The sequence below is a fragment of the Muntiacus reevesi genome, chromosome 9, assembly GCF_963930625.1.
Source record: "Muntiacus reevesi chromosome 9, mMunRee1.1, whole genome shotgun sequence".
NCBI classification, from domain to species: domain Eukaryota; kingdom Metazoa; phylum Chordata; class Mammalia; order Artiodactyla; family Cervidae; genus Muntiacus; species Muntiacus reevesi.
This window is the reverse complement of record NC_089257.1, coordinates 73,604,132-73,631,344: the sequence shown is the minus strand read 5'-3', so window position 1 is coordinate 73,631,344 and position 27,213 is coordinate 73,604,132. Positions and strand designations below refer to the sequence as shown.

Sequence of the window (27,213 nt, the reverse complement as noted above, 5' to 3'; positions counted from 1 at the left end):
TCTTATTTCCAAGTGTCTGAGGGTACAGTACCATCCTCAGTTGAGAGCTGCTGCTTTAGATATGTATTGTTTGGTTTGACTCTGGTTTATGACATTGAGGCCAAAATTGAAAAATAAATTATTTTTAATTTGTGAGACTTTATTTTTAATATTTTTTAAAAAATTCATCTTTAAATAATTTTGAAGTGTTTTTCTTGTTCCTAAGTTGGTTTTTATGATACCACTTTTTCCTGTTTTTTCTCCTATCTCTTGTCTGCCTCATCCCAGTCATGTTAGCTGATTCATCCCTTTTGTGCCTCTTGAATGTTGGTTTTCTCCAGAGTTCTGCTTTTTCTTATTCTTTTACCTGAGTTCTCATATCTATATAAGCAGTCCAGATCATCTTCAAAATTGAACTTCCATATCCATGTGGCCTGTTAATTCCTGCATATGTCTGTCCCTTAAGTTCTATAAGTACTCCAGATATAGAATGATGAAAATCTGTCATTTGTAGTCTGAAGTAAAGAACCTGGAAGTTTCTGTCAACCTCCTGTTTTTTCTTTTTACTCCTTCATATCCATCTGATTACTAGATTTCATAGATTTTTATTATCTCTTGACTTTCTTTCCATCCCATTTGTCTTTTCCCCCCACTATCTTGCCTAAATGATTACAGTAGTCCCCTGTCTTCTTTGTTGTTTCTATTAGTTATCTACTGCCACAAGCTTAAAATAACGAACATTTATTATCCCACAGTTTCTGAAGGTCAGGAATCTGATTGCAGCTTAATTGAGTTACTCTAACTCAGGATCTCTTACGAGGTTGCAGTCAAGCTCCAGGAAAAGATCGAGGCCTATATTCAGCTAGGAATGGATGATCTTCTTCAGAGCTTACCCACATGAGTATTGTCAGGCCTCAGTTCTTCACTAGCTGCTCAGTTTCTCACTGTGTGGAGCCCTCCATAGAGCTGTTTGCTGTTGGGCAGTAGGAGTGTTTCCTCAGAGCAGGAGTGTTCCCAAGACAGGAGTCATGGTGGTTTTTTCTTGGCCGTGCTGGGTCTTCATTGCTGCTCGGTGTTTTTCTCTAGCTGCAGCGAGCGGGCTTCTCATTGTGGTGGCTTCTCTTTTAGTGGCGCATGGGCGCCGAGGCACTTGGGCTTCCGTAGTTGCGGCTCTTGGGCTCCAGAGCAGGGGCTCAGTACTTGTGGCGCACTGGCTTAGTTGCTTGGTGTCATGTGGAGTCTTCCTGGACAGGGATCAAACCGGTGTCCTCTGCATTGTAGGGCAGATTCTTAACCGCCGAACCACCAGGGAAGCCCATTTTATAAATCTTGGAAATTACAAACCATCATCTCCCTCTCTCTTGCTCACTGTCTTTTAATTATAGCTGATCTACAATGTTGCACTAGTTTCAGATGTATAGCACGGTGAATCAGTTATATGTATACATATATCCACTCTTTTTTTTTTCCTGATAGTTCTTTTCCCATACAGGCGATTACAGAATATTGAGTAGAATTCCCTGTACTACACAGCAGGTTCTTTAGACCATCATATCTTTTGTATGCTATTGATCACACACACAAATGCTTGTACACTGTTGGATGGAACTTATACGTGGGTACAGATATCAACCAGGAGACAGGGATCATTGGGGGCCATCCTCAAGACTGTACCAAGGAGTAAGTAGATGATGCAAGGTTTAGAAGATAGCTCAAAAAACATTCTAGTTTATATCGCTAGAGTGAAGTTAAATGAGAGAGACAACTTTGAAAATGAAATAGTCAAGATAAAGAAGAGATCTTTATAATAAAAAATAAAAGTGTTTTAATTTAAAAATACCAAATTAGTAGAAAAAATCAAAGAGTTCTCTTTGAATGTAGACCAGAGTGTAGAAAATTAAATAAAAATGAAGAAATACAAGAATGTCTTTAGAATTTGACTAACTTATACTTAAAAGAGAAGGAAAAGGAAAGAGAAGAAAATGGCAGCCCACTCCAGTATTCTGGCCCGTGAAATTCCATGGACACAGGATCCTGGTGGGCTACAGTCCATGGGATCTCGAGAGTCAGACACGACTTAGCAACTAAGCCACCACATACTTAAAAGAGGTTCCAGGAGGAGAGAACAGAGATAGTAGAGGAGAGGATGTAGTCCCAAAGGATAAGAAGAAAACTTCCTGGGGCTGAAATCTTGTATCTCCCCACCTAGCCCTGCAGATCTTCCTCCTCTTCTTATTTTTCTTCTCCTGTCTTTGTGACTATTTTATATGTATATGTATGTATGTATGTACACACACACACTCTCTCTCTCACACACACACACACACACACACACACACACACACATTTACACAGCTTTCCAGTGTGGTGTTAGTTTCTGCTGTCCAGCGAAGTGCATCAGCCACACATATGCAAATACCCCTCTTGTTTGGTTTCCTTCCCATTTAGGTCACCTCAGAGCATTGAGTAGAGTTTCCTGTGCTATACAGTTGGTTCTCATTAGTTATTTATTTTATAAGTAGTGTAAATATTGCCAATCCCAATCTCCCAATTCATCCCACTCCCCATCTTCATATTGAAAATGCTAAAAAAATCATGCCTGCACATGCCTTTAATTTCAGAATTCCAGGGATAAAGAAAATAATCTAATTCTTAGAAATAAAAAAAAACAGTTAACCTTTCAAGCAAAGCAGACTCTGCACTTTGTTGGCCAAATTGAAAGCAGGAGGTTGACACATTTTTCTTTAAATATTTAAAGGGAAATTATTTTGAACTTAGTGTTCTTTACCTAGTTGAGTTTTCAGTCATGTTCAAGGCAAGATGAACATATTTTCAGACAGTTAAGTATTTAGAAGATTTAAGGATTCTGCAGAAATGGAACCCTTTTCTCCACTATTATCAACACTGGCCATAAAAGAAACTGAGCTTTACTACACTAAACTGAAGAAGGTGCTCTTGAACTAGGAATCCTGACCATGAAAGTGAAAGTTGCTCAGTTTTGTCTGACTCTTTGTGGAATTCTTCAGACCAGAATACTGGAGTGGGTAGCCTTTCCCTTCTCCAGAGGATCTTCCCAACCCAGGGATCAAACCTAGGTCTCCTGCATTGCAGGCAGATTCTTTACCAGCTGAGCCACAAGGACAGCCCAAGAATACTAGAGTGGATAGCCTATCCCTTCTCCAGAGGATCTTCCTGACCCAGGAATCAAACCGGGGTCTCCTGCACTGCAGGTGGATTCTTTACCAGCTGAGTCAGAAGGGAAGCCCAAGAATATTGGAGTGGGTAGCCTATCCCTTCTCCAGCAGATCTTCCCAACCCAGGAATCAACTGGAGTCTCCTGCGTTGCAGATGGATTCTTTACCAACTGAGCCATCAGGGAAGCCCTCACCATGAAATGAATGTAAACAGAAAAAAGCAGACATTACCTATCCAAAACTATTTTTTAAAGTACATAAATTATAACATTTTAGGTGATAAAAATTGTCCCACAGAAACCAACTATGAAGTAGAATACAAATACAGCTCTTCAGACTGAGTTCTTTGTTCTCACACAACCATGTGGGGTTATAAAACAAACTTGAACTGAAAATTTAAGAGCTGAGGAGAGAAATCAACAAAAGTTGAGGAAATAATAAAATGAAAATTGAACTCAGAAAACAAATAGAACAAGACAGAATCATATCAGAAATCAATCATCTTAGTAGATGTAGAAAAGACATAGGATCTTTCCAAAATGAAATATAAGAAATGACAATATTCTTTAAACTGGTAGAGATCATCTATAAGTCTCTTAGCAACTATATCCCAGTAATAGTATGTTGGAAGCATTCCATTTAAAATTGGGAATAAGACAAAGTATCTGTTTGCACACCTCATTTCAGTTTCTGGTAGGTTTAGTAATTTGTTGCCTTAGAATTACAGGTAGTATACTTATATTGTATATGTGGTTATGTCTCACTTTTTATCCCTAGTCCTACATATTTTTCTTCCATATGGATATTAAGGAGTTGATCCATTTTATAGGTCTTTTCAAATAATCAAGCTATAAAAGTTACTTTGATAGGATTTATCAAAATATATTGGAACCAACTGTGCAATACGAATTCATAGCTTTCGATTCATATACACAGAAAACGCTAAAAGTGCATGGTTTAAGATTTTATTTCAAGAAATGAGGAAAAAACTGGCAAACTAAACTTAAAGAAAGTAGAAGGAAGGAAAGACAAAAGACAAAATTAATGAAATACAAAATAATTGTAAATAGAGAAAAGAAAAAAGGGAAAAATTAGTTATTCAGAAAAAATAGTATTTATTCCTTTTTTTGTTTTCTTTTTGGTCTCCAGTTTATTTTGTTCTTTAGTTTCTTAGTTTTAAAATTCTTTTTAGCATTTTTCTTTACAATCAAAGCTTTCAAGTCATATATTTTTTTCTTCAGTTCAGTCACTTAGTTGTGTCCAACTCTTTGCGACCCCATGGACTGCAGCATGCCAGGCTTCCCTGTCCATCACCAGCTCCCAGAGTTTACTTAGACTCAGGTCCATTGAGTTGGTGATGCCATCCAACCATCTCATCCTCTGTCGTCCCCTTCTCCTCCTGCCTTCAGTCTTTCCCAGCATCAGATCTTTTAGGATGAGTTGGCTTTTCGAATCACGTGGCCAAAGTATTTGAGTTTCAGCTGAAGCATCAGTCCTTCCAATGAATATTCAGGACTGATTTCCTTTAGGATGGACTGGTTGGATCTCCTTGTAGTCCAAGGGGCTCTCAAAAGTCTTCTCCAACACCACAGTTCAAAAACATCAATTCTTTGGCGCTCAGCTTTCTTTATAGTCCAACTGCCACATCCATACATGACTACTGGAAAAACTGTAGCTTTGACTAGACGAACCTTTGTTGGTAAAGTAATGTCTCTGCTTTTTAATATGCTCTCTAGGTTAATCATAACTTTTTTTCCGATGGAGCAAGCATCTTTAATTAATTTCATGGCTGCAGTCACCATCTGCAGTGATTTAGGAGCCCAAGAAAATAAAGTCAGCCACTGTTTCCCCATCTATTTGCCATGAAGTGATGGAATCAGATGCCATGATTAAGTTTTTTGAATGTTGAGCTTTAAACCAACTTTTTCACTCTCCTCTTTCACTTTCATCAAGAGGCTCTTTAGTTCTTCTTTACTTTCTGCCATAAGAGTGGTGTCACCTGCATATCTGAGGTTATTTGTATTTCTCCCGGCAATCTTGATTCCAGCTTGTGCTTTATCCAGCCCAGTGTTTCTCATGATGTACTCTGCATATAAGTTAAATAAGCAGAGTGACAATATACAGCCTTGACGTACACCTTTTCCTATTTGGAACCAGTCTATTGTTCCATGACCAGTTCTCACTGTTGGCCCCTGACCTGAATACAGATTTCTCAAGAGGCAGGTCAGGAAATTTCTTTCAGAATTTTCCAGTTTTTCGTGATCCACACAGTCAAAGGCTTTGGCACAGTCTTTCCCATTCTGTTGTTTTTCTCTATTTCTTTGCATTGATCGCTGAGGAAGGCTTTCTTGTCTCTGCTTGCTATTCTTTGGAACTCTGCATTCAAATGGGTATATCTTTCCTTTTCTCCTTTGCCTTTTGCTTCTCTTCCATTCACAGCTATTTGTATGGCCTCCTCAGACAACCATTTTACCTTTTTGCATTTCTTTTCTGTGGGGATGATCTTGATCCCTGCCTCCTATATTTTTTTCTTAATACTACTTTTATGGTCACCATAGGTTTTGTGGTATGAAATGTTTTTCTTACTTGATTGTTAGTAATTTTTGTTTTTTCTTTAATCCATGCATTATCTAGGAACTGAAATGTCTATATAGTGAAGTTTTAATTTAGTTATTTATGGATTATAATCAGTGAAACAGCCTATAAAATTATTTTTTAAAAATTTTGTGTGTTTTCCTGTGCTCTTAGGAAAACTTTTATCTTTTTGTGAGTTGCAAGAATCTCTACCTAGTAAATCATAGACATTAACTTTTTTTTTGTCTGTGCCCCTTGATTTATGGGATTTAATTTCCCCAACCAGGGATTGAACCCGAGGCTTCAGTAGTGAGAGCACAGAGACTGCCAGGGAATTCCTCCATTAATTGTATTTTTAAATTCCTGTGTGTCTTTAATTTTTTTCTTCTAGATTTTAAATGTTGAGAGATTCTCTGGCAGACACTGTTGATTGACTGGGCCTTACACCTTTGCCTTGTGTTCCTCCCACTATAGAGGCTGGATAATGTAATGTTTACTTCTTGCTGCTAAGGTGGCCGGGCACATTACACATTCTGGCAAATACACCTGTGGGAGGGCATAAGGGAAGTTTTTTGCTTTCCAGATGAATTTAACTGATGTACCCGGCACCCTCCTCCCTTTCCGCCTTTGACCAGTCGAAGGCTAACATGCTAAAGTGACAAAGTGGAGAGAGAAAGGTCTTGATGAGTCTCTGAACAAAACACCAGCCTTTTCCTACTTCTAAACTTCTTGTTATATAAGAAAAAGAATCCAGTAATCTAAGCCATTGTTGACTGAGCTTAATGTTTTCATCCTCCTGATATAAGGATGTTTCATTAAAGTATTCAAATATGTCAAGTTTTTACAGTTCTGTTTGTTTTGCATTTTACTATGTATATTTTTGGTGTCAATAAATGGACATACATTAATAAATGATGCTTTTTTATCATTACATGATGTTCCTATCACTAATCCTGTAACTTTAAATTCTTCTTTGGATGGTGCTAATATTGCCACTCTACTTTCTTTCAGTTTATACTTGCCTATGACTGAGCGACTTCAGTTTCATTTCTCATGTTCATGCATTGGAGAAGGAAATGGCAACCCACTCCAGTGTTCTTGCCTGGAGAATCCCAGGGACGGCAGAGCCTGGTGGAAGGAAGCAGGCTGCCTTCTATGGGGTCGCACAGAGTCATACACGACTGAAGTGACTTAGCAGTAGCAGTAGCAGTATCTCTTAAGCCATTAAATTTTTTTTTTTGTAAAATTGTACGTTGCATAAAATTTATCATTTTGGCCATTTTCAAGTGTATGATTCAGTGGCATTGAGTTCATTCACAGTGTTGTACAAACACCAACACTCTCCATTTTTAAAACATTGACATCCCAGGCAGAGGCTCTGTACCAATTAAACAATACCTGTACGTCCTTCCCCCAGCCTCTGGTAACCTTCATTCTACTTTTTGTCTCTGTGAATTTTATCTAGGTACCTCATAAAGTAGAATCATAGAATCTGTCCTTTTGAAAGGTATATTCTCTTCTAATGGGATAGTTTATTTAGATTTAATATTATAACTGATATACTTTGTATTCCTTCTATAAATTTACCACTTATTAAATACTATTGTTTCTCCACTTTTCTTTTCCTTTCTTTGTTAATCTGAAAGTTTGCTTCCGTTAGTGGCTCCTCTCTGCTTTTTGCTCTGAATCAGAAGTGTATGGTATTGGACCTCCCCTCGTGGTTAAGAGTCCATGCTTCTACTGCAGAAGGCACCAGGTCAGTGGCTCAATCCCTGGTCAGAGAATAAGATCCCACATGTCCTGCCATGTGGCAAAAAAAAAAAAAAAAGTAGTGTATGGTACTACTGTTAATTAAAAGCAGAATACCTATTTTTTGCATCATGGTCACACTATTTCTCTTTTCTTTTTAACCTAAGGAAGTTGAAACCTATGAAATACTTCTTACCTCTTGCTTCTTTTCTCATCCTTTCTGTCTCTCCACTTAAAACCTTAAAAAAAGTTTTTACTTCATCATTCTCCCATTTCCCAACTCCTTGAATTTTTAAATATATCCTCAGATATGCAGATGACACCACCCTAATGGCAGAAAGTGAAGAGGAACTAAAATCCTCTTGATGAAAGTGAAAGAGGAGAATGAAAAAGTTGGCTTAAAGCTCAACATTCAGAAAACTAAGATCATGGCATCCGGTCCCTTCTCTTCATGGCAAATAGATGGGGATACAGTGGCTGACTTTATTTTCTTGGGCTCCTAAATCACGGCAGATGGTGACTGCAGCCATGAAATTAAAAGATGTTTACTCCTTGGAAGGAAAGTTATGACCAACCTAGACAGCATATTAAAAAGCAGAGACATTACTTTACCAACAAAGGTCCATCTAGTCAAGACTATGGTTTTTCCAGTAGTCATGTATGGATGTGAGAGTTGGACTTTGAAGATGGCTGAGCACCAAAGAATTGATGCTTTTGAACTGTGGTGTTGGAGAAGACTCTTGAGAGTCCCTTGGACTGCAAGGAGATCCAACCAGTCCATCCTAAAGGAGATCAGTCCTGGGTGTTCATTGAAAGGACTGATGCTGAAGCTGAAACTCCAGTACTTTGGCCACCTCATGCAAAGAGTTGACTCATTGGAAAAGACCCTGATGCTGGGAGGGATTGGGGGTAGGAGGAGAAGGGGATGACAGAGGATGAGATGACTGGATGGCATCACCTACTCGATGGACATGAGTTTGGGTAAACTCTGGGAGTTGGTGATGGACAGGGAGGCCTGGCGTGCTGTGATTCATGGGGTCGCAAAGAGTTGGACACGACTGAGGACTGAACTGAAGTATTTATAAACAATTTCCTTTACTTTTAAGAAAATATTTATTTTCTGGTTGCATTGGGTCTTTGTTGCTGTGCATGCGCTTTCTCTAGTTGTGGTGAGTGGAGGATACTTTGTTGTTGTGGGGTGGTTTCTCTTGTTGTGGAGCATGGACTCTAGGCATGCAGGCTCATTAGTTACAGATCAAGGGAACATTAGTGTGGATGGTGGGCTCTAGAGAATAGGCTCAGTGGTTGTGGCACATGGACTTAGTTGCTCCGCAGCAAGTGGGATCTTCCCAAGTCAGGTCTCCTGCATTCGCAGGCGGATTCTTAACCATTGGACGGGTCCCTTTTTAAAATCACTTTGATTATATGTTCCAAGAGAGTGTGTTCTTATTCATTCAGACTTAATTTCAGATGTTTATTGCTCATCCATAATTCCTTCCCTTTTATGTTGAAGTGCCATTTGATGTAGCAAATGAACCAGAACCACATGCACTTATGTGGGTAAATATCAGAAGCATGTTGAGTAAAAAAATTATTTGAAAATATTATCATTTGATATATTTCTGTAATCAGAAACCCTCATAGTATGTTGTAAAACTTGAAAACCCAAAACAGCAAATTCAGACTTAGTTACTTTTGGGGAGGAATGAGAGAGTAGGATTAGAGAGAGGAACTTAAAGGACTTTAAGAGTATTATCATATACTGCTCAAGAATTGGATTAGCCAAAAATTCTTCTGGGTTTTTCTATAACATCTTACAGAAAAAACCCAATGAACTTTTTGGCCAGCACAATATATATTATATTCTTCAAAATGTGTATGAGAATTGGCCAGGAGCCTCAACATATTCTGTTGTGTGGTGGTGAGAAGTATTGTGTTTCAAATAGGAAAGAGTATATTGACTATCTTCTTCCATGATGTAACAACATACGGAAGTACCTTGAAGTTGAGGAAAGGGAGCTGGAGAAGACATGTGGATCACAAGTTTGGCTCTTTCTTGGGTACCCAACGCCACACCATTCTCTTTTGCCCTTAAGAGACTCAAGTCACATTAGAGCCTTTCCAGCATGTGCCACAGTGGGTCTGAGTAAGCAGGGATACTAAGGTAGTCCTATTTTAGAGAGCTGGGGGACCCCGCTGATGGGTGACTTGTGTTCCAAAACTCGTCAAAACTTTCTTTGCAAAATGTTCTTGCAACTGTAGTCTTAAGACTCTTGGTACTCAACCTCCTTTCTTCCTACTCTTTCCCACAGGGCTCAGGCTGGCACTGTGGGCTTCTCTCTTGCCTAGCTTCATGTAGCTCACTTCCCACCGCCCCCCACGGACACTGCACGTGTCTGGCCACTCAGTCACGTGCCACTCAGTCGTGTCCTACTCTTTGTGACCCCATGGACTGTAGCCATTGCTGTCATGTCCAGGCAAGAGTACTGGCGTGAATTGTGATTTCTTTCTCCAGGGGATCCTCCCAAGCCAGGGATCAAGTCTGTGTCTCCTGCATTGGTAGGTGGATTGTTTACCCTCATGGGCATTACCCTCAAATCTTTTGCCATGTCTGATCTCGGCTGTTTCTCAGAAGACCTAAACTAATACATGTGTCAGTATGTGTAAAGTCCTTGGCAGTCAATACATGCAAGTTTGTGTTACAGTAAATTAAGTAAGAGAAAATGGTAATTTTGATTGTGGAGTGGTGATGGATGGAAATGTCCAAATTGCAGAGACACTTAGGTGATGGATATAATAACATTGATTGAATAAAAAAAAGTTTGCCCAGTTTCTTGTTTCACACTTGACATGCACATTGAGTGATTAATAGTTCACTGTGTACACCCTAGTGATCTACAGTTCTTCACTCACATTGTGACTTTTTCATAAAATAGCCTTCCTTCACCCTCTTACACGTTTGTCTGGCAAAATCCCACTTGTTCTTTGAGATAAACTTGGAAAACAACTCTTCCAGGGAGTCTGCCCCTTTTCTCTTTATCTCTCATTTCCACCCTTTCCTTTGCCTTGGGTTCCTAAACCATCTTGTGTTTATAGACTTAGTAGTTGTAAACTTATTGAAATATAATCAGTCTATTTTTTTTTTTTTAACTTATAAGTTTTTTTTTAATTTTTTTTTTTTATTTTTCAGTGGGTTTTGTCATACATTGATGTGAATCAGCCATAGAGTTACACGAATTCCCCATCCCGGTCTCCCATCCCACCTCCTTCTCCACCCGATTCCTCTGTCTATTTTTGTATCAGTTTTTTCTTTTAAACTCTAAATTTCTTTAGCCATGAAGGGAGACTGCAGAGGTATTACAGAGGTCAGTTAACTATCTTGTACTTTATTCAGAGAACAGTAGGAAACCATTGGAAGATTTTAAATACAGAGGTGGGCATGTGTTCTAAGCCACTTCAGTGTGTCTGACTCTTTGTGACCCCATGAACTGTAGCTTGACAGTCTCCTCTGTCCATGGAATTTTCCAGGCAAGAGTACTGGAGTGAGTTGCCATTTCCTTCTCCAGGGGATCTTCCTAACTCAGGGATGGAACCGTGAGTCTCTTAAGTCTTCTGGATTGGCAGACAGGTTCTTTACCTCTGGCACCTCCTGGAAAGCCACAAATACAGAGGCAATAAGATGTAATTTGAATTTTATGAAGATCACTTTAGCTACTGTTGGATGGATTGGAGAGGTGCAGGAATAAATTAAGGGAAACAGTTGGATGTGGGCTCTGGAGCCCAGTTGCCTGTGCTCACTGTATCCTAGCTGTATAATCTTGGGAATGTTATATAACCTTTCTCTGCCTCAGTTTCCCCATCTCTAAGATAGCAATAAAAGTGTACTATATCAGAGTTGCTGTGAAGGTTGAGTTAAAACAACTTAGAATAGTATTTAGCATATTGTAAGCAGTTGGAAGGCTTTCCTTGGTGGTTCAGATGGTAAAGAATCTGCCTTCAATGCAGGAGACCTATGTTCAATCCCTGGGTCAGGAAGATCCCCTGGAAAAGGGAATGGCAACCCACTTGAGTATTCTTGCCTGGAAATCCCATGGACAGAGGAGCCTGGCGGGCCCCAGTCCACAAGGTTGCGAAGAATCTGACACAGCTGAGCAGCTGACACACAAGCAGTTGGATGAGGCTTCCCAGGTGGCGCTAGTGGTGAAGAACCTGTCTGCCAGTGCAGGAGATGTAAGAGACGTGGGTTAGTCCTTGGGTTGGGAAGATCCCTTGGAGGAGGGCATGGCAACCCACTCCAGTGTTCTTGCCTAGAGAGTTCCATGGAAGAGGAGTCTGACTGGCTACAGTCCATAGGGTCACAAAGAGTCAGACATGACTGAAGCGGTTTAGCACAGCACGAGCAGTTGGATGTTACCTCTTATGTTGTTATTTAACAAATATTTGTGTGCTTAACTACATCTACTCTGGACCAGATGCCACTATTAAACTGAATTTAACAAATGATGAAAGCAAGTTCAAATTAATATATAGACAAAACTTTGGGTTATGATTATACCCCTAAGAATCTGAATATAAAACAAACTATTTGGCTATTATTATATGTTAGAATTCTAGAGATAATTTTTTTGGCCTTTTTTTAATGCTTTTTTTTTAATCATAATGTAGACTTTAAAATGTATATAGGGCTCTATAAAGTACTGGGGAACATTTTTTGAGTAAGAGAATCCCCACTATAAGACTATATTCCTTGGTAGCTCAACTGGTAAAGAACCTGCCTGCCAATGCAGGAGACACAAGAGACTGGGGTTCAGTCCCTGGGTGGGGAAGATCCCCTGAAGAAGGAAATGGCAACTTTTCTAGGGGATTTTTGCCTAGAAAATTCTGCAGAGGAGACTGTGGGGCCCCAGTCCTTGGGGATGCAGAGAGTCAGACTTGACTAAGTGCTTGTGTGAGCGCACACACACACCCACACACACACACAGTCTAAGACTCTAGCTTTTGTTACGTTTCCCTGCTCTACTAGGTAGTAATTAAAAAACTCATTCTGTGAACATGTATTAATATTAAATATGTTTCTGTAATGAATGACCTTTACGGTCAAATATGTCAGCTTTAGTGTTTAAAGAGCTTTTGTTTCTGTTTATTTTGTTGTTGTTTAGTCGCTAAGTCATGTTTGACTCTTTTGTGACCCCACAGACTGTAGCCCATCAAGCTCCTGTGTCCATGGGATTTCTCAGGCAAAAATACTGAAGTGGGTTGCCATTTCCTTCTCCAGGGGACTCTTCCCAACCCAGTGATCAAACACAGGCAGATTCTTTACCACCAACCTACCAGAGAAGCCCTCTATTTATTTGAATCAATTATATTTTGTTTCTTTTTTTTTTTTCAAAAAGTTAAATTTTGTATTTTATTGTATTAGAAAGTGAAATAGCCATTCTTTTCTTTCTTTTTTTCTTCTTAATTGTTTTAGATTTATCTTTTAGATGAACTATAATTGCTTTACAATGTTGTATTAGTTTCTGCTGTATAGTAATGTGAATCAGCAGTGAGTATATGTGTATTCTAAGTAAAGGAGGCACGCACGGTGACAATTGATGTGTAAATGTGATGAATATTTGGGAGAAATTTGGAGTTTTGTTGTAATAGTATTTAAATTACTAATTTTCTAAAAATGGATAGTTTATATGTATATATGTATATTGTGTTATATATTAAAGAATTTATACTTGTCTTTGCACAAGAAAATTTTGGTAGTATTTAACTTTGGAAGTTTGATTGGGGGTGCTTTTGTAATTGATAAATTTAATCAATAAAGTGGCAAAGATTTAAGGAAAACAGTAACAAAGAAATTAAAAATAGAAGCAAGTGTACCTGTATGAGAAAGCTTACAAAGAGTGCTTGGTTCTTATAAATGGATTCATGGTCCATGGAAACCATTTTGAAACAAAACAGTTTTGTGTTTGTTCTTGTTCCAGTGTTAATGTTTGTTTACCTGCTTTATTTTTTACAGGGATGTACATGCAGTCTGTCTCTGGGATGATAAAGGCCCAGCAAAAATTCATCAGGCTTTAAAAGAAGATATTCTTGAGTTTATTAAGCAAGCACAGGCAGTAAGTTTTGCGTCTATATATTGTTTAAGACTTTTACTCAGGGTATCATCCTGAAGTAATTTTAAAATATCACATGAACTTTTGACACACTTGCTAGTTAAAATTTTTTAATGAAATGAGAGTCATTTATTGTTTTCTCCTCCCACAGTGGCATTTCTTTCAAACGAATATTTAGTTACCTCAATTAAAAGATGCTATAAAGAATTCCATTCTTATACATGCTTTAGAACCCCCCCCCCCACCATTGTTATTGGCCACACATCAGTCCACATAAATCTTTTTCCCTCACAATCAATACCACTTTCCAGGCTGACAGTAGTTGTCTTCGACTCTGAGTAACTGTCTGACTATAATCCTTGGGCCGTCCTTTGCATTGCTGCTGCTGAGCTGAATTCAGTACTCTTGGACTGACACTGTGTACAAATGTGTAATGTTAAAATGAAGGCAGAGCTCATTTAGGTATATTAGGTATTTGTTTTGTCTTTACTGACACTTTTGTCTTTTGGGAAAAATGAATGCAGAGGTAAAGTGTTACTTCAGATCAACTCTGGCGTCACTGATGCATTGTTTATCACTTTGAAGAATGGCCTAAGAACATAAGGTTATTTTCCTTTCTATAAAATAAAGTTTGAAAAATAGAGTTAGAATTTCTTATTCTTTGAATTTTTGCATCATTACCTTATACAACATTAGTAAAAGTATGTTAGAAATTTTGTTGAATATTAATGTGTTAGCAGTTGGAAATTAAAAATGAATATATGACTTGAAGGAAGATACTGAAATTGAATATATGATTGGTATATATTTAATTCTGATGAAATAAGGATGATGTCACATTGGATATTACTTACAAAATGAAATGTCTTATTGTTGATAACATTAATTCTGCCATGTTGATCAGTGATTTTTTAAAAATTAGTTTTATAAGAAAATTATAAAATTATAAGAAAATTATCTTTTAATGACAATAAATCATCTCAAGTTTGCTTAGAAAAATTAAATGTTTCAATATCACAATTTAATCAAAACATAAAGTTTTCTAGAACTGTTTAAGGAAAAACGGTTTCTGCTTGCATTGGAAAGCATATCAGCTTATCTGTTTATAACTTTTGATGAAGACAAATTATATGTTTATTTCAAAGCAATAAAGTATTATACTATACTTTAGTTTCTGGAAATAGGCTCAGAAAGAATCATCTTAGAAATATTTAGAAATATATTTCATACTAGAAAACAAAACTTCAGTGTTTCACTGTAACTTGATCTGAAAAAGTTTGGAATGTAGGCCTTAGCAAGAACTTGAAGCTAGGATTTAGCATCAGTAATTCAGAGCAGTTAAATTTCAGGACCAGCAGTGCCAGACATAAGTATATAATTTTAAAACATTTTTAAAACTTTTAAGAAGATCTAACTTTGTGAGTTTAGTAAACTCAGTTACTAGACTAATTGAGCTTATCTTGTTAGGAAGAACCAAATCTCCCAAATGGGACAGGTAGTGAGCATTAAAATGTTTTAAATGACATAAAAGGGAAGTAAAAATAAATGTGCAGTGCTTAGAAAGTTATTAGGATATTGAATTTTTTTCTCCTTAAAGATGAACATAACTCTTCTATTTGTACATAATTCTGTGGCTTAGGATTTTGGGCTAGGCTCAAAAACCTGATTTTGCCTGAGGTTATTAATGTGGCAGCAGTAAGGTGGTGGATCTGCACGGACTGGATGGTCTAAGAGAGCTTTTTTCATGTTTCTGGTGTTTGGTACTGTACTGGCTTCATTCTGGGGCTTTTCCCCCCTCATGTGGTTTCTCGTTCTCAAGGAAACCAGTCTTTGAGGTGATAGTGGAGTCTTGCAAACCTCTTGAGATCTTGGGTCAGAAGTATCAGAGTCACATCTGCAGCATTCTGTTGGTCATAGTTAATCACAGAACCTGCTAAAGTCCAGTAGTGGAGAAATAGATTAGGATCTTTTTTTTAAAAAACTGAGATAAATTAGCATACCAGAAAATTCCTTTTAAAACTTGTATAATTTTGTGTGTTTTAGTATATTCATTAAGTTATATAACTATTGCCTGATTTTAGAATATTTTTATCAGCCCAGATTGGAGAAGGAAATGGTAACCCACTCCAGTATTCTTGCCTGGAGAATTCCATGGACGAAAGAGCCTGGTGAGCTACAGTCCGTGGGGTCACAGAGAGTCCAGGACTGAGTGACTAGCACATACATCAGCACGGATATTAGTAGAAATTCTGTACCCATCGGCAGTTACTCCCCCAGAAACTCCCCCTTCCCTTTGGCAAATAGTGATCTACTTTCTGTTCCTAGGATTCATTTATTCTAGACATTTCCTATAAACAGAATCTATAATATTTGGCCTTTTATGACTGACATCTTTCACTTGGAGTAATGTTTTTCAAGTTTCATCTATGTTGTACGATTTAGCACTATTTCATTCAAGTGAAAGTGTTAGTCACTTAGTTGTGTGTCTGACTCTTTGTGATCCCATGGACTGTAGCCCACCAGGTTCCTCTATCCATGGAATTCTCCAAGCAAGAATACTGGAGTGGGTTGCCATTTCCTTCTACAGGGGATCTTCCCGACCCAGGGACTGCACCCAGGTCTCCCACATTGCAGGCAGACTCTTTACCAACTGAGTCACCAGGAAAGACCTATCCATTGTATGACTGTGCTGTATTTTGTTTACCTATTTGTCATTGATAGATATTGGAGTATTACTACTTTTTGTCTATTTTGAATAATGGTGCTGTGAACATTTGTGCACAAGTTTTGTTTTATGTATGATTGACATATACTAGTTTCATGTATAAAACATAGTTGTTTGATATTTGTATATTTTGTAAAATGATATGTACATATTGCAAAATGATCACCATAGTACATCTACTTCGTATCCATCACCACACATAGTTACAAAATTTTTTTCTTATGATGAGAACTTTTAAGATTTACTTTTCTTAGTAGCTTTCAAATGTGTGCTACTCTATTACTAACTATAGGCACCATACTGTATTGAGTTAGCCAAAAGTTTCCTTTGGTTTTTAAGTAAAAATAAAAGACACATTTTTCATTTTCACCAAAAACTTTGTTGAACAACATATTTACTTTGTTCCATTTGTTGTTGTTGTTTAGTGGCTAAGTAATGTTCAGCTCTGTAACACTGTGGATTGGCAGGAGAATTTTTTATTGCTGAGCCACCAGGGAAGACCCTTTTATGACAGTACCATACTGTTTTAATTACTAGCTTTGTAAAATAATTTGCAGTCAGGAAGCATGATGCCTCCAGCTTTGTTATTTCTCAGGACTACATTGGCTCTTCAGGGTTTTTTATAGTTCCATACAAACTTTAGTATTCTTGGTTCTATTTCTGTGAAAAATGTCATTAGAATTCTGATAGGTATTATAGCAAACCTATACTAATTTGAGTAGTGGGGACATTTTAACAATAGAATTTTAACAATCCGTAAGCACAGAATATCTTTTCATTTATTTGTGTCTTAGTTTCTTTTATCAGTGTTTCAGTGTAGGTCTTTTACCTCTTACATTTATTAGTATTCTTAGATATTTTGTTCTTTCAGATGAGATTTTAACTGGAATATTTTCCCCCTGATATCTTTTTGTTAGTTTGTTTTTAGTGTATAAAAACTCAGGCGATTTTTATATATTGATTTTTCTATCCTGCAACTTTACTGAATTTATTCATTACTTTTTAATGAAGTCTGTAGTGTTTTCTATATATAGTGTCATGTCATCTGCAAGTAGTGGTAGTTTTACTTCTTTCTTTCCAATTAGGGTGCCTTTTATTTGTTTTTCCTAACTAATTGCTCTGGATAAGACTTCCAGTAGTGTTGGACAGGACAGATAAGAGTAGACATCCTTGTCTTATTCCTGATCTTAAAAGAATAGCTTTCAGCTTTTCACCATTGAATATAATGTTAACTGTGGGCTTGTCCTATGCAGCCTTTATTAAGTTGAGGTACATTCCCTCTATACCCACTTTGTTGAAAGTTTTTAATCATAAATGTGTGTTGAGTTTTGTCAAATGCTTTTTTCTACATCCATTGAGATGATCATGGTTTTAATTCATTTTGTTAATGTGATGTATCACATTCATTAATTTCTAAGTGTGGACCCATTCTTGAATGCCTGAAATAAAATCCTACTTGATCATGGTGTATGATGCTGTGGAATTTGGCTTGCTGATTTTTTTTTCCAGAATTCCTTATATCGACATTCATCAGTGATTCTGATTTGTAATTTTCTTTTGGCATCCTTGTCTGATTTTGGCATCAGGGTAGATGCTAAGCTAATCAATGAGTTTGGGAGTGTTCCCTCCTATTCTGTTTTTGAAAGAGTTTGAGAAGGATTAGTATTAGTTCTTCTTTAAATGTTTTATAAATTCAGCAGTGAAACCATCTGATCCTAGACTTTATTTGTTGGAAATATTCTTTTCTACAAAACACATTTGTAATTAGTGGATTAGAATGAAAACTAAGTTTCCTTTTCCGTTTGGATCTCTGTGTGTTTGTGAGGTTGTTGGTTTTTTTTTAACTTTTTATTTTGTGTTGGGATATAGCCAGTTAACACTGTTACGATAGTTTCAGGGGAACAGCAGAGGGACTCAGCCATACATACACATGTATCTGTCTCCTGCAGAGTCCCCTCCTAGCCAGGCTGCCACATAACATTGAGGAGAATTATACAGTGATTTTTAGTAGACCCTTGTTGGTTATCCATTTTATTATTTTTTAAATTGTATTTATTTTTAATTGAAAGATAATTGCTTTATAATATTATATGGGTTTCTACCATACATCAGTACCATTTTAAATATAGCAGTGTGTATGTGTCAGTCCTGAACTACCTACTTATCCCTTCCCCACATTCTTCCCCTACCCCATTGCAACTTTAAGTTTGTTCTCTGTGAGTCTGTTTCTGTTTCCTAAGTAAGTTTATTTGTATCATTTCTTTTATTTTTTTTGACATTTAGATTCTGAGTCTTTATTAATCTTTTTAATAGTATCTTCCACCTTTCTTGTTTTATTTGTAATAGATTTCTCCATCCAGAAACTGATTAGCCAGTTCTTTTTATTTTGGACACTTAGTTTATTTGGAGTTTATTTTGAATTATACTTTGGAGTAAGGATCTAGCTTCATTCTTTTTCCAAAGAGCTAGCCAGTTTTCTGAAGATCATTTTTTAAACTTTTTATGTTGTATTGAAGTGTAGCTGATTGACAGTGTTGGGGTAGTTTCAGGTGAACGGCAGAGGGACTCGGCCATAAACATACATGTACCTGTTCTTCCCCAGACTCCCCTCCCATCCAGGCTGCCGCATAATATTGAGCAGAGTTCCGTGTGTTGTATAGTAGGTATTTTTTGGCTATCCATCTTAAATACAACAATGTGTACAGGTGACCGTAAGTTTGTTCTCTTAAGCCTGTGGGTCTTTCTGTTTTGTCAGTGAGTTCGTCCGTATCACTTCTCTCTAGAGTCCATGTAGAAGGGATGTGCTGTGATATTCCTCTTGTCTTCCACACTCAGTGTGGCAGCCGCTGGGCCTGTGCATGTTGCTGCAAATGGCATCATTTCACTCCTTCCAACGGCTGAGTGATATTCCCAGGTATATATGGCCACATCTTCTTTATCCATTCCTCTGTTGACTGGCACTTAGGTTGGTTCCATGTCTTGGCTCTTTTAAACAGTGCTTCAGTGCACACAGGTGTGTGTATCTTTATGGATCACGTTTTTCTCCAGATACATGCTCAGGAATGGGACTGCAGGGTCATATGCTAGCTTTATTTTTATTCTTTTTAAGGAACCTCCATACTGGTCTCTATAGTGTATCTACCTGTTTACATTCCCACCAACAGTGTAGGAGGGTTACCTTCTCTCCACACCCTCTCCAGCATTTATGTTTATGGGTTTTTTGATAGTAGCCATTTTGACTGCTGTGAAGTGATATTTCATTATAGTCTGGTTTGCATTTCTCTGTAAATTAGCGATGTTGGACATCTTTTTATGTTCTCTTGGCCATCTGTATGTCTTCTTTGAAGAAATACCTATTTAACTCTTCTGCCCACTATTTGATTGGGTTGTTTGTTTTGATGTTGCTAAGCGTCCTGAGCTACTTGTAAATTCTGGAGACTAATCCCTTGTATTTCACATCATTTGCAAATATTTTCTCCCAGTTTATGGGCTCTCTTTTTGTTTTTTTGTGGTTCCCGTTGCTGGGTGAAGCCTTTTGATTTTAAGTACATTCTGTTTATTTTTGCTTTTATTTCCCTTATTCTGTGCGATGGGTCAAAAAAGATATTGCTGCCATTTGTGTCAGAGACCGTTCTGCCTGTTTTCCTCTAGGAGTTTTATAGTGTTCGGTCTCACATTTGGGTAATCCATCTTGAGTTTGTTTTTTTGTATGGTGTTGAAGAATTGTCTAATGTTTTGCATGTAGCTTTCCAGTCTTCCCAGGACCGTTTGTTGAACGGGGTCTTTCGGCATTGTGTAGTTGTGCCTCCTTTGCCATAGATTAGTTGGCTGTGAGTGCATGGCTTTATTTCTGGGTTTTCTATCCTGTTCCACTGATTTATATTTCTGTTTTTTTTGTGCCAGTGCCATACTGTTTTGGTGACTGTAGCTTGTAGTATAGTTTGAAGTTAGGGAGTCTGATTTCCTCTAGCTCTGTTTTTCTTTCCCAAGGTTGCCTGACTGTTCTGTATCTTATGTGTCTGTATAGATTTTAATATTTTTTGTTCTAGTTCTATGAAAAATATTATTGGTAATTTGATAGGGATTGCATTGGATCTGTAGATTGCTTTAGGCAGAATAGTTATTATGACAATATTGATTCTTCCAACACTTGAACATGGTATGACTTTCCATCTGTTTGTCTTTTTCTTTCAACAGTGTCTTGCAGTTTTTGGGGTACAAGTCTTTTGTCCCTTTAGGTAGGTTTATTCGTAGGTATTTTATTCTTTCTGATGTGATGGTAAATATAATTGTTTCTTGAATTTCTCTTTCCAGTCTTTCATTGTTAGTGTATAGAAATGCAACAGATTACTTTGTATTAATATTGTAACCTGCACTTTTACTAAACTCAGTGATGAGCCCTAGTAGCTTTTGCTGGCATCTTTAGGATCTTCTATAGTATTATGTCATCTGCAAACAGTGACAGTTTAACTTCTTTTCCAATTTAGATTCCCTTTACTTTCTTTTCTTCTCTGATTGCTGTAGCAAGGACTTTGAAAACTATGTTGAATAAAGGTGAAAGTGGACATCCTTGTCTTTTTCCTGATCTTAGAGGAAATGCTTTCAGCTTTTCACCATTGAATATGATGTTACTTATAGGTTTGTTGTATATGGCCTTTATTCTGTTCAGGTATGTTCCCTCTGTGCCCACTCTCTGGAGAGTTTTTATCATAAATGGGTTCTGAATTTTGTGAAAAATTTTCTGCATCTATTGAGATGATCATACTGTTTTTATTCTTCAACTTGTTGATGTGATGTGTCATACAGATTGATGTGCGGATATTGAAAAATCCTTGTATCCCTGGGATGAATCCCTCTTGATCATGGTGAATGATCTTTTTAATGTATTGTTGGATATGAATTGCTAGTGTTTTGTTGAGGGTTTTTGAATCTGTGTTCATCAGTGATATTAGCCTGTAATTTTCTTTTTGTGTGTGTGGTGTCTTTGTTTGATTTTGTATCAGGGCGATGGGGGCCTCATAGAATGAGTTTGGAAGTTTTCCTTTCTTAGCAATTTTTTGAAACAGTTTCAGAAGCATAGATGTTAACTCTTCTCTAAATGACAGTCACAGTTGCAATTTCAGTGCTCATGATTGGTCTGTTCATATTTTCTGTTTCTTCCTGGTTCAGTCTAGGGATACTGTACCTTTCTAAGAATTTGTCCATTTCTTCCAGGTTGTCCATTTTATTAGCATACAGTTGCTCATAGTAGTCTCATATGATCCTTGGTATTTCTTTGGAGTCAGTTGTAGCTTCTTTTTCATTTATAATTTTATTGCTTTGAGTCTTCACCCTTTTTATATTGCTGAGTCTGGCTAAAGGTTTATCAATTTTGTTTATTTTTTCAAAGAGCCAGCTTTTAGTTTCATTGATCTTTGTGATTGTTTTGTTTCTGTTTCTATTTCTTTATTTTTGCCAAGATCTTTATAATTTGTTTCCTTCCACTAACTACATTTCATTTGTCCTTCTTTCTCTAGTTTCTTTAAGTGTAAGCTTAGGTTCTTTATTTGAGATTCTTCTTGTTTCTTGATTGTATTGCTGTAAACTTCTTTCTTAGAATTGTTTTTGCTTCATCGCTTAGGATTTGGACCGTTTTGCTTTCATTATTATTGTCCCTAGGTATTTTTAAATTTTCTCTTTGATTTCTTCAGTGGTCAATTGGTTGTTCAGTAACATATTGTTCAGCTGGTGCATGTTTGTGTTTTTTACAGTTTTTTTTCTCTTGTTTATTTCTAGTCTCGGTGTTATGATCAGAATAGATACTGGATATGGTTTCAGTTTTCTTAAGTTTGCCAAGGTTCGCCTTGTGGCCCAGCATGTGATCAGTTCTGGAGGATGTCCTGTGTGCACTGAGAAGAACGTATAGCCTGCTGCTTTTTGGTGGAATGCTCTATAAATATCACTTAGGTCTATCAGGTCTAATGTGTCATTCATTTAAGGCCCATGCTTCCTTATTAATTTTCTGTGGATGATCTGTGCATTCATGAAAGTGGGATGTTTAAGCCCCCCACTGTTACTGTGTTGCTGTCAGTTTCTTCCTTTATGGTTATGAGTATTTGCCTTACATGTTGAGTGCTCCTGTATTGGTGCATATTTACTTACAATTGTTATCTCTTCCTCTTGGATCGATCCCTTGGTCATTATGTGCTGTCCTACTTTGTCCCTTATAACAGGCTGTGTTTTAAACTCTGCTTTGTCTGATGTGAATATTGCTACTCCGGCTTTCTTTTGATTTCCATGTGTATGGACTGCCTTCTCCCATGTGTTTACTTTCAGTCTGTAAGTATCCCTAGATCTGAGGTAGGTCTCTTATAGATATGGGTCTTATTTTTCTATTCACCCAGCCAGTCTATGTCTTTTGCTTATGCATTTATACATTTACATTTAACATAATTGTGAATAGGTATGATCCTGTTGGGCTTCCTTGGTGGCACCACTTTCTTAACTGTCTTGGGCTTATTTTTGTGTGTTTTTTCTTTCTCTTGTGTTTCCTTCCCAGAGAAGTTCCTTTAGCATTTGTTGTAAAGCTGGTTTTGTGGTGCTGAATTCTCTTAACTTTTGCTTGTCTGTAAAGCTTTGGATTTTTCCATCAAATCTAAACAAGATCCTTGCTGGACAGAGTTTTCTTGGTTATAGGTTCTTTCCTTCCATCACTTTAAATGTACTGTGCCACTCCCTTCTGACTTGCAGAGTTTCTGTTGAGAAATCAGCTGATAATCATATGGGAGTTCCTTTGTATGTCTTGTGTGTGTGCATCATTTTTCCCTTATTGCTTTTAATATTTTATGTTTGTCTTTAATTTTTGGCAGTTTGATTGCTGTGTGTCTCAGTGTCTTCATCCTTGGGTTTATCCTATTTGGGACTCTCTGCTTCCTAGATTTTGTTGACTATTTCTTTTCCCATGTTAGGGAAGTTTTCATCTATTATCTCTTCAAATACTTTCCTGAGTCCTTTCTCTCTCTCTTCTCCTTCTGGGACCCCTATAATACAAATGTTGGTGTGTTTAAGGTTGTCCCAGAGGTCTCTTATGCTGTCCTTTTTTTTTGTTTTGTTTTGATCTTCTTTTTTTTTTTTAATTTTTTTTTATTTAATTTTTTTTCATTTATTTTTATTAGTTGGAGGCTAATTACTTCACAATATTGTAGTGGTTTTTGTCATACATTGACATAAATCATCCATGGATTTACATGTATTCCCCATCCCGATCCCCCCTCCCACTTCCCTCCCCATCCCATCCCTTTGGGTCTTCCCAGTGCACCAGCCCTGAGCACTTGTCTCATGCATCCAGCCTGAGCTGGTGATCTGTTTCACCCTAGATAATATACATGTTTCGATGCTGTTCTCTCGAAAGATCCCACCCTTGCCTTCTCCCACAGAGTCCAAAAGTCTGTTCTGTACATCTGTGTCTCTTTTTCTGTTTTGCATATAGGGTTATCATTATCGTCTTTCTAAATTCCATATATATGTGTTAGTATACTGTAATGGTCTTTATCTTTCTGGCTTACTTCACTCTGTATAATGGGCTCCAGTTTCATCCATCTCATTAGAACTGATTCAAATGAATTCTTTTTAATGGCTGAGTAATATTCCATGGTGTATATGTACCACAGCTTCCTTATCCATTGGTCTGCTGATGGGCATCTAGGTTGCTTCCATGTCCTGGCTATTATAAACAGTGCTGTGATGAACACTGGGGTGAACATTGGGTTGCACGTGTCTCTTTCAGATCTGGTTTCCTCGGTGTGTATGCCCAGGACTGTGATCGCTGGGTCACATGGCAGTTCTATTTCCAGTTTTTTAAGAAATCTCCACACTGTTCTTCATAGTGGCTGTGCTAGTTTGCATTCCCACCAACAGTGTAAGAGGGTTCCCTTTTCTCCACACCCTCTCCAGCATTTATTGCTTGTAGACTTTTGGATAGCAGCCATCCTGACTGGCGTGTAATGGTACCTCACTGTGGTTTTGATTTGCATTTCTCTGATAGTGAGTGATGTTGAGCATCTTTTCATGTGTTTGTTAGCCATGTGTATGTCTTCTTTGGAGAAATGTCTGTTTAGTTCTTTGGCCCATATTTTGATTGGGTCATTTATTTTTCTGGAATTGAGCTGCAGGAGTTGCTTGTATATTTTTGAGATTAATCCTTTGTCTGTTTCTTCATTTGCTATTATTTTCACCCATTCTGAAGGCTGTCTCTTCACCTTGCTTATAGGTTCCTTTGTTGTGCAAAAGCTTTTAAGTTTCATTAGGTCCCATTTGTTTATTTTTGCTTTTATTTCCAATATTCTGGGAGGTGGGTCATAGAGGATCTTGCTGTGATTTATGTCAGAGAGTGTTTTGCCTATGTTCTCCTCTAGGAGTTTTATAGCTTCTGGTCTTACATTTAGATCTTTAATCCATTTTGAGTTTATTTTTGTGTATGGTGTTAGAAAGTGTTCTAGTTTCATTCTTTTACAAGTGGTTGACCAGTTTTCCCAGCACCACTTGTTAAAGAGGTTGTCTTTTTTCCATTGTATATTCTTGCCTCCTTTGTCAAAGATAAGGTGTCTGTAGGTTCGTAGATTTATCTCTGCGCTTTCTATTCTGTTCCATTGATCTATATTTCTGTCTTTGTGCCAGTACCATACTGTCTTGATGACTGTGGCTTTGTAGTATAGTCTGAAGTCAGGCAGGTTGATTCCTCTAGTTCTGTTCTTCTTTCTCAAGATTGCTTTGGCTGTTCAAGGTTTTTTGTATTTCCATACAAATTGTGAAATTATTTGTTCTATTTCTGTGAAGAATACCGTTAGCTTGATAGGGATTGCATTGAATCTATAGATTGCTTTGGGTAGTATACTCATTTTCACAATATTGATTCTTCCAATCCATGAACACGGTATGTTTCTCCATCTGTTTGTGTCCTGTTTGAGTTCTTTCATCAGTATTTTATAGTTTTCTATGTATAGGTGTTTTGTTTCTTTAGGTAGATGTACTCCCAAGTATTTTATTCTTTTTGTTGCAATGGTGAATGGTTGTTTCCCTAATTTCTCTTTCTGTTTTCTCATTGTTAGTGTATAGGAATGCAAGGGATTTCTGTGTGTTAATTTTATATCCTGCAACTTTACTATATTCGTTGATTAGCTCTAGTAATTTTCTGGTAGAGTCTTAAGGATTTTCTATGTAGAGGATCATGTCATCTGCAAACAGTGAGAGTTTCACTTCTTCTTTTCCTATCTGGATTCCTTTTACTTCTTTTTCTGCTCTGATTGATGTGGCCAAAACTTCCAAAACTATGTTGAATAATAGTGGTGAGAGTGGGCACCCTTGTCTTGTTCCTGATTTTAGGGGAAATGCTTTCAATTTTTCACCATTGAGGGTAATGCTTGCTGTGGGTTTGTCATATATAGCTTTTATTATGTTGAGGTATGTTCCTTATATTCTGCTTTCTGGAGATTTTTAATCATAAATGGGTGTTGAATTTTTTCAAAGGCTTTTTCTGCATCTATGGAGATAATCATATGGTTTTTGTTCTTCTTTTTATATTCTGTTTTGCAGCAGTGATTTCAGCCGTTTGATCTTCCGGGTCACTTATCCGTTCTCTTACCACAATTATTTTGTTATTCTTTCTAGTGTGTTGTCTGTCTCTGTTGGTTCTTACTTTAGTTCTTCTATGTCTTTGGTGAACATTTCTTCCATCCTCTCCATTCTTTTTCCAAGATCCTGGATCATCTTCACTGTCATTATTCTGAATTCTTTTTCTGGAAGGTTGCTTATCTCCTTATCACTGCTTTTCTGGGGTTTGATCTTATTCCTTCATCTGGGATGTAATCCTCTGCCTTTTCTTTTTACTTAACTTTTTATGATTGTTGTTCTTATTCTGGAGGCTGCAGGACTGTAGTTCTTCTTGCTTCTTCTGTCTGCCCTGTGGTGGATGAGGCTGTCTAAGAGGCTTGTGCAAGCTTCCTCATGGGAGGGACTGTCAGTGGGAAAAACTGGATCTTGCTCTGGTGGGGCAGCACCATGATCAATAAAACTTTAATCCCATTTTCTACTAATGGATGGGCTGTGCTCCTTCCTTGTTAGTTGTTTAGTCTGAAGTGACCCAGCCCTGGCGTCTCCAGGACCTATGGTAGGGCAAATCGTCCTCCAGTGTCAGGGGCATTTCCTAGAGTTGTTGTTGTCGGTGCCATGGTGGGCCATTGCCACCGCACACCTCTGCAGGAGACCCTCCAACAGTATCAGTTAAGTCTGGTTCTGTCTCCTTGGGATCACTGCTCCTTTCTTGTGGTTCTTTATGCACACAAGATTTTGTGTATGCCCTCCAGGAGTGCAGAGTCTGTTTTCCACAGTCCTGTGGAAGTTCTATAATCAAATCCCACTGGCCTTCAGTTTCCCTGGGAATTCCTGGTCCCTTTGCCAGAATCTCCAGGCTGGCAAGCTTGATGTGGGGCTCAGAACCTTTACAACAGTGGGAAAACTTTTTTGGTGTTATTGTTCTCCAGTTTGTGGGCTGCCCACTTTGTAGGTATAGCATTTGATTTTATTGTGATTGTGCCCCTCCTGACATCTCGTTGCAACTTTTCCTTTGTCTTTTGTATATTTTTTTGGTGGGTTCCAGCATCTTCCTCTTGATGGTTGTTCAACAGTTAGTTGTGATTTCACTGCTCTTGCAGGAGGAGATGAGCACACATCCTACTCTACTGTCTTGAACCAGTGTCCCTTGTTGGGAATTTTTAAATTGTGAATGAAATATTAATAACTTACCAGTAATCTGTCTGTTTAGATTTCTTTTTCGTCACAAAACGGTTTGGTTTATTGTATGTTTCTAGGAATTTATCCATTTCTAGTAAGTTGTCAAATTTGTTGGCAT

At 37.6% G+C, this 27,213-nt stretch overlaps 1 protein-coding gene across 2 annotated transcripts in view; it reads left to right on the top strand.

The window, feature by feature from the left end:
- CUL5 (cullin 5) overlaps window positions 1-27,213 on the top strand; it is a 132,528-nt gene that overhangs the window by 37,076 nt on the left and 68,239 nt on the right. The window contains exon 3 of one of the 2 annotated variants that reach the window (XM_065943898.1): window positions 13,507-13,606. The exons of the other annotated variant lie outside the window; for it this stretch is intronic. Within the exon in view, the coding sequence (XP_065799970.1) occupies window positions 13,507-13,606 (100 nt within the window). The remainder of the gene's footprint in view (window positions 1-13,506; window positions 13,607-27,213) is intronic. 2 annotated transcript variants of the gene reach the window in all.